The sequence below is a fragment of the Galeopterus variegatus genome, unplaced genomic scaffold, assembly GCF_000696425.1.
Source record: "Galeopterus variegatus unplaced genomic scaffold, G_variegatus-3.0.2 Scaffold1097, whole genome shotgun sequence".
Lineage (NCBI taxonomy): Eukaryota > Metazoa > Chordata > Mammalia > Dermoptera > Cynocephalidae > Galeopterus > Galeopterus variegatus.
This window is the reverse complement of record NW_007727208.1, coordinates 360,401-372,611: the sequence shown is the minus strand read 5'-3', so window position 1 is coordinate 372,611 and position 12,211 is coordinate 360,401. Positions and strand designations below refer to the sequence as shown.

The following is a 12,211-nucleotide window of genomic DNA, read 5'->3' as shown; positions in this document are numbered from 1 at the left end:
AAAAAAAAAAAAAAAAAAAAAAAAAAAAAAAAAAAAGAAAGGAACTGTCAACCAAGAAATCTATAACCAGCAAAGCTATCCTTCAAAAATGAAAGCAAAATTAAAATATTCCCAGTTAAGCTAAAACCAAGAAAATCTGTTGCTAGCACATCAGCCTTACAATAAATATTTAAAGAGAGTGCTTTATGCTGAAATGAAAAGACAGTAGACAACTCAAAAACTTCCCACAAAGACTAAGACCAGATGACTTCAATCGTGAATTCTACCAATTGCTTGTGAAGAATTAAGACCCTCACAAACTCTTCCATAAAATAGAAAAAGAGGAATCATTTCCCAACTCATTCTATGAAACCAGTATAACCCTGATACCAAAACCAGACAAGGATATCACAAAAAAACTACAGACCTATATTCCTTAATAATATAGCTGCAAAAAACCCTCAACATAATAATAGCAAACCAAATCCAGCAACATGTTAAGGATAATACAGGATGATCAAGTGGAGTTTACCCCGGGGTTACAAGGTCATTTTAACATAGAAAAATCAATGTAATACACTATATTGAATACAATCAAGGAAAAAACTACATATCATCTCAATAGACAAAGAAATAAAATTTGACAAAATCCACCACCCTGTTATGATAAAAACACTCATCAAACTAGGAATAGAAGGGAACTTCCTCAGCCTGATGAAGGGCATCTGCAAAAAGCCCACTGCCAGCGTCATTCTTAATGGTGAAAGATTGAAAGCTCTCCCCGCTAAGAACAGGAAAAAGACAAAGCTATTTGCTCTCACTATTTCTATTCAGAATTGTACAGGATATTCTACCCAACAAAATTAGGTAAGATAAAGAAATAAAAGTCATTCATACTGAAATGGAGGAAGTAAAACAATCTCTATTTACAAATGACAAAATCTTACATATAGAAAATTCTAAGGAATCCACATTACCTATTATAGCTAATAAGTGAATTCACCAGTTTTGCAGAATGAACAATCAATAAACAAGAAATTAATTGTATTTGTATATAATGAACAATCTAAAAATGAAATTAAGAAATCAGTTTCATTTATAATAGCAATAAAAAGAATAAAATACTTAGAAATAAATTTAACCAAAGAAAGGCATTACTTATACACTGAAACTAGAAAACATCATTGAAAGAAATTAATAGAGACTAAAATAAATGGAAAGACACCCTGTATTCCTTAATTAGAAGAATTAATATTGTTAGGATGGCAGTACTCCCCAAATTGATGCACAAATTCAATGCAATTCCTATCAAAATTCCAGCTGCCATTTATGCAGAAATTGACAAGATGATCCTAAAATTCACATGGAAATGCAAGGGATCCAGAATAGCCAAAACAATCTTGAAAGAGAAGAACAAAGTTGGAGGATTCACACTTCTAAATTTTAAAACTTACTACAAAGCTACAGTAATCAAGACCACGTGGAATTGGCATAAGAATAAGTATACAGATGAATGGGATAGAGTAGAGTCCAGAAATAAACTCATATATCAATGGTCAGTTGCTTTTAGACAAGGACGCCAACAGTTCAATGAAAGAAAGAATAGTCTTTACAACAAATAGTGCTGGGATAACTGAATATTCCCATGCAAAGAAATGAATTTAGATCCCTATCTCCTTTCTCATACAAAAATTAACTCAAAATGGATTAAAGACCTAAATATGAGAGCTAAAACAATTCAACTCTTAAAAGAAAACGTGTCAATCTTTGTTATCTTGGATTAGGCAATGTTTTCTTAGATATGACACTAAAAGCACAAGCAAACAAACAAACAAAAAGATAAATCTGACTTCATCAAAATTTAAAACTTTAATGTGCTTCAATGAACACTATAAAGAAAGTGAAAAGACAACCTACAGAAGGGTAGAAAATATTTGCAATCATATATCTGGTAAGGGTCTAATATCCAGAATATATTTTTTAAAACTCTTACAACTCAACAATAAAAAGACAATAACCCAATTTTTAAATGGGCAAAGGATTTGAATAGACATTTATCCAAAGAAGATATACAAATAGCAATAACCACATGAAAAGATGCTCGACATCAGTAGCATTAGGGAATATAAATCAAAACTACAATGATATAACACTTCACACTCAGTAGGAAGGCTGTAATTGAAAAGATGGACAATAATAAAATGTGGAAAAAAAATGAACCCTCATACTTCACTGGTAGCGATGTAAAATGGTCTACCTGCTTTGGAAACACTTTGGCAGTTCCTCAAAATGTTAAACATAGAGTTGCCATATTACCTAGAATTTCCATGCCGAGTATATACTGAAGAAAAATAAAAGCATATGTCCACACAAAACTTGTACACAAACGTTCATAACAGCACTATTCGTAATAGCCAAAAAAATGGAAATAACCCCAACACCCATCAAAGTCCATTAACTGATAAATGGATAAACAAAATGTGGCACATCCATACAATAGAATATTATTCATCCATAAAGACATGGAGTATTAATACATGCTATCTCATGGATATACCTTGAAAATAATATGCTGAGTGAAAGAATCCGAACACAAAGGCCATATATTGCATGGTTTTGTTTATGTGAAATGTCCAAAACTGGCAAATTCGTAGAGTCTGACAGTAGATTAGTGGTTGCCAGGAGTTGGAGGTGGGGTGGAGTGGGGAGTGACTGCTAATGGGTACAGGGTTTCTTAAAGGAGTGGTGGAAATGTTCTAGAATTAGGTAGTGGTGATGATTACACAACCTTATGCATATAGTAAAAACCTCTAAATTATGTACCTGAAAAAGGTGAATTTTATGGTACATGAATCATATCTCAATTTAAAAAAACCCTCATACCCACATATTATATGATTGCATTTACATTAATTGTCCATAATGGGGACAGGAAGTAGATTAGAGGTTGCCAAGAGCTGGGGAGTTGGGGGTGAAATGGGGAGTGACAACTAATGGATGCTGGGCTTCTTTTGGGGATGATGAAAATGTCCTAAAATTGTGATGATGATTGTACTACTCTGTGAATATAGTATGAACCAATTACACTTTAAATGGTGAATTATATGGTATGTGAATTATATATCAATAAAGCTGTTATTTTTAAAAAGAACACTAATATAAATATGTATTTGTCATTAATCTGTTAAATTGATTCCTAAGAATAGAAATGATTAGGGCCAAAAAAAACCAACATGGTTAAAATGTCCCTCCTTGTTTAGATGTTTCATAAATTCCTTTTCTGGCAAATGCTTGGTTATTGCTGATATAACGGCAATAGCAAACACTTAAATAGCTCTTACTATGTGCCTAGTGCTGTTCTCAGTGCTTTACATGCATTAACTCATTCAATCTTCGCAGCAGCCCTGTCAGGCAGGCACTCCTTTTCTTCCCATTTTACAGATGAAAAAACTGAGACACGAAGAGGTTATCCAAGGCTTCTCTAGTAGTAAATAGTGCTGCCAGAATTTGAACCCAGGTGGTCTGGTTTTAGAATCCATGATCTTCGTTTTTCATTTAGGATAATTACACGGCTTTCATGGGAAAACAAAGCCCTCAATAAGCTTCATAAAAATTATCCCCTATGGGCCGGCCCGGTGGCGCACTGGAGAGTGCGCCGCTTGGGAGCACGGCGGCGCTCCCGCCGAGGGTTCGGATCCCATGTGGAAACCGGTTCCCGCTCACTGGCTGAGCGCGGTGCGGGTGCGACACCGAGGGTTGCGATCCCGTTGCCGGTCCCTGGTACAGGCACGACACCGAGGGTTGTGATCCCATTACCTGGAGAGTGCGCCGCTTGGGAGCACGGCGGCGCTCCCGCCGAGGGTTCGGATCCCATGTGGAAACCGGTTCCCGCTCACTGGCTGAGCGCGGTGCGGGTGCAACACCGAGGGTTGCGATCCCGTTACTGGTCAGTAAAAAAGACAAAAAAAAAAAAATTATCCCCTAGATTCCATTTCACTTTAACTTACTCCAGGTATTAGAGCTCGGTGGTTACAAAAATGAGCTGGCAGAGATGAAGTAAATCCCAGCTCTATACCTCCTAGCTGTAAGGTATAGGGAAATTATGAAATCTCTACAGACCTCAGTTTTATCAACCATAAAATTAGGATAATTCTACTTTACAAGGTGTTGTAAGGATTAAATTAAAAGAATTCATAAAAATATCAAACACATCACCTATAATGAAATGTGTAAATAAGCTCCTAACAAATTATTATTATATATACTTTTCACTATTCAGTCCCAGATTCAAAATGGTGTTCCTATTCCAATTATTCTTTCGTATTGAAAATCAAGGGCCGACTAAATGAGCACAATTGCATCAAGCTGGAAGATTCAGAGAACTAGATTCCTGTTCCTGATGATCCCAGGAGAGCTGACATTTCAGTCTGAAACTGATCAGGTTCATGGAGCTCACTGGAACTTTTCTTCATTTGAGGAGGGCAATTTTAAAAGCCTGAGCTAACATGCAACCTGACTCCACCAAAGACTCACTGGCAATATTCTCTGTTGTACTCAATGGTAATTTCAAGTCAGTTCTTATATACTTTAAGGAATTAGAAGACTGATGGAATTAAAGTTGACCTGGAGTAAGAATTCCAGTTGCTCAAGCAAAGGCCAAGAATGTCAATAACAACAACACCTGTAGGTTATAATCTTGTAGCTATAAGGGGACCAAGGTCCCTCTATTGATTATATATTTTTTAATTAAGCCTATATATTTTTAATTGAATGCTTATGTAATTCCTGACATGATATAATATTGGTCATGTCGATACATTCTTTCTAATTCTTACAACAAATTTGCAAAATAAATATTTCACAGATGAGGAAAAGTTTCAGAGTTTAATGTTTGTACAGGACCAAACAACTAGAGGAAAAAAGCAGCATTTAAACTCACTAATATTCACTAATAATAAGTAAGAATGTTTAGAAATCTTTAAACCAATGAATTCTAAATATTATTATAATTCCTCCTCTATTGTATTGATTTATTTGTGTAACTTAAAGTCCATATTTGTTCTCTTTATTATAAAAATCATTCCATGAGTGCTAAGAAAAGATGTGTGGAATAATAAAAATGTTAAGTAATGATTTTATTAAGTAATGATGTCATTAAGAAGATTGTCCTGGAAAGAGATCTGGATAAGGACTTGGATTCTAATTGCAGTTCTGCCACTAGGGTTCAAATCCTCATCTGCAGAACAAGCGAAAGGGACTAGATGATCTGAGACTTCTACCAGCTCAAACGTCCAGTGATCTGTACCTGACATTGTCTTCATCAGTGTTAACTGGACCAGCCATTCCATTTAGTGAGGTCATACTGTCAATGTGACCAGGGTCTCGGTTCAGTTTAGAAGTTTCTTTCTGTTCCATGGTCATGAATATTACCTCTGACTAATGTCATGGCTCACAATAGAAGTCAAACAAGGAACATAGATTTATTATTGCAAATTAGCTCCATTGGAAGTACACATTAATAGTATCTTTATATAGCAAGGGAAATAAGCTATTATTATTAATGTGTAGCAAAGTGGCCTGAGGCAGTGCAGCTCCTTAAGTGTCTAAAAACCAGAAAGCAGTTTAGCATCAGGAAGAAGGGGGATCACGTACTATGAGTTGAATTTAAGCCTCAGTCTAGAAGAGGCTACAGAGACCACTGTCTCTAAAAGTACCCAAACAGATGAACACCCACTCGCCCTCAGTAAACTTCACAGACAGAGAACCAATCTGACTTAAGTGCCTTGTTACAGAGAAAGTGTGTTCCCTCTTGCTTCCGCCTCTGTCATCTCTGCAAAATGGCCAAACCTTCACATGTTCAAAGGGACTGTTAGTCCTCTGTCACCTTCTTGGTCCACATCATGCCTATCACTTTAATCTTCATGTTCTCTTCCAACTTACTCTTTCCACTCAATCTCTCTCTACTACTCACTCTTATTCTCAGCCTACAAGCATGCTCAAGTTCTCTATCACTTCCTAAAAAAATCTCTGTCCCTAACACCTGTACCTTTTCAAGCTACCTTGACTTTTCTTTTTGCATATTTCTTTAGCACACCAAACTTCTTAGAGTTAGACCAACCCCATTCTCTCAGTATCACCAACATACCACTAAATAAATCCTCTTAAAAGCAGCAGTCAACTTCCTAAGAGTCAAAGCTGGCAGCTATCCTTATCGAGTTATGGAGTTCATTCTCTTATGCAGGTGCAATCAGGTTAAAATTAACACTAGAGGCAAGTTAAAGGAGGCTGAGCATAGTGGTGCTTACATTTGGATCAAGCCTTTGAGCTGTTGAAGGAACACCCAGTACCCACTCAAGACTTCCTAACTACCCCTCTGCAATCAAAGCACAAGCCATAGGACAATTGCCCAAATTTGTTATACCCTAGGGGTGATTTGGTCAGTTTTTCACACTGCTATAGATTTCATCTATGATTAATGACAGCCTTGTGATCTCAGGATTCAAAGAAGATCTTGTGAAGCTAAAAAAAAACACCCAGAGGTATTTTAATGTGGTAATAAGTTGCTAAGAATAGATTTGACTAGCTTGTTTTTGTGCAATGCTCTTGAATTTGTTCCAGATTCTTGAGTCTGCAGCTGTTAGTCAACAGGTGAAAGTGGATTCTCTAAGAGGAGTTACTATTTGAAGATTTTGAAATATTGTGACTCACAGATTTTTTTCAAATTGGTAGTACAGACTTTAATTCCATCTTTTAGAAATGAATTCACAATAAAAAAAAAATAAGTCAAAGACTTTTTTCAGTGTAATTGGTGGAATGATTAACATATGTGACCAGAGAAAACATATCCCCAAGTAGAATATGCTCTACTGTCTGCCTGATGTGAGGCCAAATGAAATAGAAAGTCCTGCCACGTGGAGAAGATAGTGCACATAGTGCACGGTGTGATACCATGTCAGGAAATAGGAACTTTTAGCTCGAGCATTAAATATATTTACACATCTTCTATATTTTTGTAAAATTTAGATGACATACTGACCTACCTCATGGAATTGTAATTTGTTATGGGGGAAAAAAAACCTTTAAGATAAAATGACTTGGGAAAAACCAAAGTTTCAGAATCAGGAAGTCTAGAACTGACCAGTTTTAAGAGTTTTTGAAAAGTTCCTTAACCTTCCCATGTTTCAATTTTCCCATGTAAATCTGGAAAACAACTTATTTCATAAAATTTTGCAATTCTCAGCAACATGAAGTATAAACAAGAATATTTCACCAGAAACTTAATTATTGGAGGAATAATTACACTAGGGCGGGAGGTGTATTTAACATACCCCAGAGTATCCAATCATCCACGTGTGGGAGAACACTGGCATGAGTATTCAGAGCCTGAGTGGAGGGAGCAGGTGGCCCTGCATGGGACTGATCGGTGTATGGTGTCAGTCCAGAGAGGATGGGGAAGTCTTCTACCCAGAGAGGAGGCCAGCCCAGGGTGTTAGAGCCCAGGGGGGGTGAGGACAATGTCTAAGTGGAGGACAGGCCCAATGCTGTATAGGGCTCAGAGTCCAAGTAAAGTGGGAGGGAGGGGGCAGTACAGGGTATTGGAACCCAAGTGGGATGACAAGGGCATCCAGATGGAAAGTAGGATGGAGACCGGCATTGAGAGAGTAGATATTTACATGGAATTTGCTCAAATCAGTAAATCTACAAAGGATAATGGGAGTCACATTTCTCACTGTTGGTAAATGAAATCATAAATATGGAAAGAGAGGAAACTAGAAATAGTACTGTGATATTGGCTTGGAGTTAGAAGTCTCCTGAATTTATGGTTCTCAATATATAGAGATTGATATAGAAATAAGTATGGATGTAAATGTGCATGTGTGTTTGTGTGCACATGTGTGTATACATGTACGTACACACATACACATGTTCCCCAGAAGATAATCCATTGTAACCCATTGAATAACATAGGAAACTCTGAGTCCATACAGATAGATAGAAATAAACAAATTGAAAGTTTGAAGAGGAATGAGATATTTACATAGTTCAAAGTATCTCCCCTACAAAATACTTACTAATGACCAAGAAGAAAGAAAGTAACTTTACAGTGGAAAAGCCTGGCAGACAACACCTTATTAAAGTCATCAAATGAACATCATCACTAATGGGACAAGTCAAAAACATGTCCCATAGGACACAGTGGCAAGGACCCAGCATCACTTCTGATAGGTCTGACAAAGAGGTATGATCTGAATCCAATCACTAGAAAACGTCAGAAAAATCCACAAGAAGGAAGATTTTACAAAATAACTGGCCAAGAATCTTCAAAGTGTCAAAGTCATGGAAGTCAAAGAAAGACTGTGATACAGTGCTGACTGAAAGAGACTGAAGAAACATGCCATCACAACTAAATGCAATACATGAGTTTGGGTTGGATTCTTTTGCTATAAAGGACATCATTGGTAGCATGGGTGAAGCTTGAATGAGGTCTGAGCATTGATGGTAGTAATGTATCAGTGCTTAGTTTTGGATTTTGATGGTTGTATTGTGCTTATGTTAGGGTGTGTTCTTGTAAAATACACACCAAAGTATTCAGGAGTGATGGGATGTCACATCAGCAACTCATTCCTCGTGGTTCAGGAGAAAAAGAAACGTGTATCATACTATCCTTCCAACTTTACTATATAAGTTGGTGATCATTTCAAAATTAAAAAAATAATGGAGACCAAAAAGGTGAATACACCAGAAGAACTGAGATATCTCAAGCCCAATTTTACAACTGAATTAAAGATCTATTTTTAAAATACAGATAGACCTAAAAAATAATGTTGAGTAAAAAGAGTGAGCTGTAGAAGAAAACATAAATTATGATACTATTTATGAAAAATTTTAAACAGACAAGAACTATCATCCATATTATTCATGAATATCCATATAATAACTGGAATGTAAGAATGGACTGGAAAGTTGCACCCTAAATTTGTGATAGTGGTTTCTTGTGGGAAAAATATAAGGAAGGAGGAACAGGATAAGAGATGGTGGGGAGTTGATAGAGTTTGGATGTGTTGTCCCCTCTAAAATTCATGTGGAAATTTGATCCCCAATGTGGCAGTGTTGGAAACCGATTGAGTCAGAGGGGTGGATCCCTCATGAATGGGTTAATGCTCTCCCTGAGGGAGGAAGGATTAATGAGTGAGTTCTCACTCTATTAGTTCCCACAAGAGCTGGTTGTTTAAAAGACCCTGGAACCTCCCCTCTCTCTCTTTCTCTCTCTCTCTCTCTCTCTCTCTCTCTCTCTCTCTCTCTCTCTCGTTTCCTCTCGCCATGTGATCTGCTTGTACACACCGGCTGCCTGTCGCTTTCCGCCATGAGTAGAAGCAGCCTGAGGCCTGTGCCAGATGCAGCTGTCCCAGAATCATAAGCCAAATAAACCTCTTTTCTTTATAAATTGCCCAGTCTCAGGTACGCTTTCCGCCATGAGTAGAAGCAGCCTGAGGCCTGTGCCAGATGCAGCTGTCCCAGAATCATAAGCCAAATAAACCTCTTTTCTTTATAAATTACCCAGTCTCAGGTATTTCTGTTATAGCAACACAAAACGAACTAAAACAGGAGTTCAACTCTATGTAATGTTTTATTTTTTCTAAATAAATAAAAATCAAATACATCAACAGAATAATCGTGAATTCTGGAAATGAAAGGAAGTGGTTAGTTACATTATTCTTTATACTTTTTATTATTTTTAAATTTCTCAAAAAATAACTTAGTAAATAAAGCATAGTGAGGACTTTACATTGTGCAGTCCATCTAAACATGCATTTACTGAGAAGCTTGTAAAATTTTTAGATTTTTTGAAGTTTAGCAAACACATCAACAAAGTTGATACACAGTACAAATTAGGCAACATATTCTCCTGTTATCTCTTTAAAATATACCTTCTTTTTGATATTTGAGCTAAAATAGTTGGATCTTTTTCCATTAAAGTGTCAGATCTTTTTAAGTAAGGAAGAACCACAGTAAAAAATTACAACAGTGTATATGGAATCTCACCCTAGACTCTGGGGCCAGAGCTACCATTTGCCATCAGCCTTCTGTAACTGCTGTACCTACTGGAGTAGGACACTTTACATGGGATTTCACTGATCCTCACGATTGGTTCCCTGTTGTACGGATAAGTAAACTCATGTTCAGAGAGGCCCAGTCATTAGGTCACCATTAACCACAAAGTTCAGAATGGAGGTAGTTTCAAGTGTAGGTTGGAAGAGGTGACAACAGTTTTAAGAGGTCTTGAGTAATCAGATAAGGCTTCTCCCTCAATATTCATTTTATAAGTGTAGTGAATGCCCTCCAAGATCTGGGTCCACCATCCACCCCCATTTTTTTAGAGGCATGTTGATTATCTCATTACCACTTCCAGGTTCTCTCTTGCCATACAACAGTGTTACCACATGCAGCCATTCACGTGGGGCCCTTCACAGGAGGCCTCTTCTGAGGGTGTGCCATTCATATTGTAGACATCTTCATTATTTAAAACATTTTTCTTAATTTATTATAACTTTTTTGGCTTCAAAGATGAGCTTTTCATATAGTAATTACAATAATTTTCTGAAAAATAAATTGGTTTTTGTTCCAATTGAAGCTATATGTATGAGTTAGTTTACAAAAGAGAAATGAGTTTGATAATCAAAAGGCCTTGCTGGCCTAACACCTGAAACAACCCATTCTTTTAACTAAAGAGCTGCTTTTCTGATTGATGATGAATTGATTGGGAAGCATCTTAAAATTAAAGTAAATCTCTGTTGAGACTAGTGTGCTGGCTAAATTTGAATTTCATATCACAGCACCTGTCTTCTGCTTTTTATATTCTGTACTAAATGGTGTGATTTAGTCCTTCCATTTAAATCCACAAGTAATTTCTATGTAATAAACAATATTCATTTGCCATCATAATCAATAAATATTACATAGACAAACTAGTTACTACAGAATATTACATTAGATTAATTATCATATTATTAGATATTAGTACCTAACATTATTACATAAAATATATTATAGTAATTATTTGTTATGGGAATTTCATTAGAATAAAAATTAACTTGTTAAAATGCAGTGACTTTTTATCTACAGTCTCCCTTCTAAGTAATGCAATTTATTTAGAATAGTAGTTTAACAGACACATTGCAGACACGTTACAGAAAACTTGTAGCTCTCAGGAAAAAGTTAACTTTATCAATATCAATCACCAATGGAGAACATAATTCTCAAAATTATAATCTATTAAAATTGTCTGCAAGGCCACAATAAAGACAGTCAAATCTTCTAGCGGACCTTTCTAAAGGAAACAAGAAAGTAGAGCAAGTAAACATCGAAATTATCGTAAAGAGTTCTATTTCCATGAAAGCAAGCCACGTATTTTCTATTACATAACAAATTATTGTATCATAGTGACTTTAAATTCCTTATTGTGTTTTAAAATTTGAATTTCCTATTATTTTATATTCTATGTGTAACGGTTGTCACTGCAAAATAAATAATATATACTCACTCAAAATTTTTACTTAAAGAGCATTATCTTCTGATGGGCCCAGGACTGACTGCGGCCCTGCCAGCCAGTCCTTAAACGAGCCCAGGTTTCCAGTGCAACATCCACCTTCCGCAGTGGTTTACCCGAGTGCACAGGAAATCAGCATGCTTTGACAAATGACCGTCACCTCTGCGACAGCGACAGCTTCAAGGTGTATATTTTAATAAACTGTGATTTTAAGTGTATTATTGGACAATAGGCGTCTTCTTTTAACCATGGTAAATCAAAGTCCTTTCACAATAATGGTGTGGGGCCGTTCTCATTCCCAAATGTCGAAACTTCTCTGATGGATGGGTTGAAATAGAGGAATAAAACAATGAAATGGTGATAAGGCAAAGCCAAAAAGGGGGAAAGTTTGCCTGTCTCTAAACGTCCCTCTTCCCGTACATAGCTTTGGTCCAACAGGTGCTCTCAAGTCGGAGTACGATCGAGACCAAGATCTGACCAGCAGGAAGGACGCACAGTGGGACCGTCCCTGGGTTTGGGAGGGCACAGCAGAGGGCGGCACCCTCTGGGAGAGCCAGCTGTCCCCGGAGCTGAAGCCGGACGCACGACTGGGACTCGGACCCGGCGCGACCCCGTCCCGACCCCACTCCCGCCCCCAGACTGGCGCCCGCCCCCGCCCCTACCTCACCCCCACCCCGGCGCCCG

General features: G+C 37.1%; 1 protein-coding gene across 1 annotated transcript in view; it reads left to right on the top strand.

The window, feature by feature from the left end:
- CCDC110 (coiled-coil domain containing 110) overlaps positions 1 to 12,211 on the top strand; it is a 38,142-nt gene that overhangs the window by 8,325 nt on the left and 17,606 nt on the right. Inside the window, exon 2 of the mRNA XM_008574762.1 lies at positions 11,966 to 12,130. Coding sequence (XP_008572984.1) covers positions 11,966 to 12,130 — 165 coding nt within the window. The remainder of the gene's footprint in view (positions 1 to 11,965; positions 12,131 to 12,211) is intronic.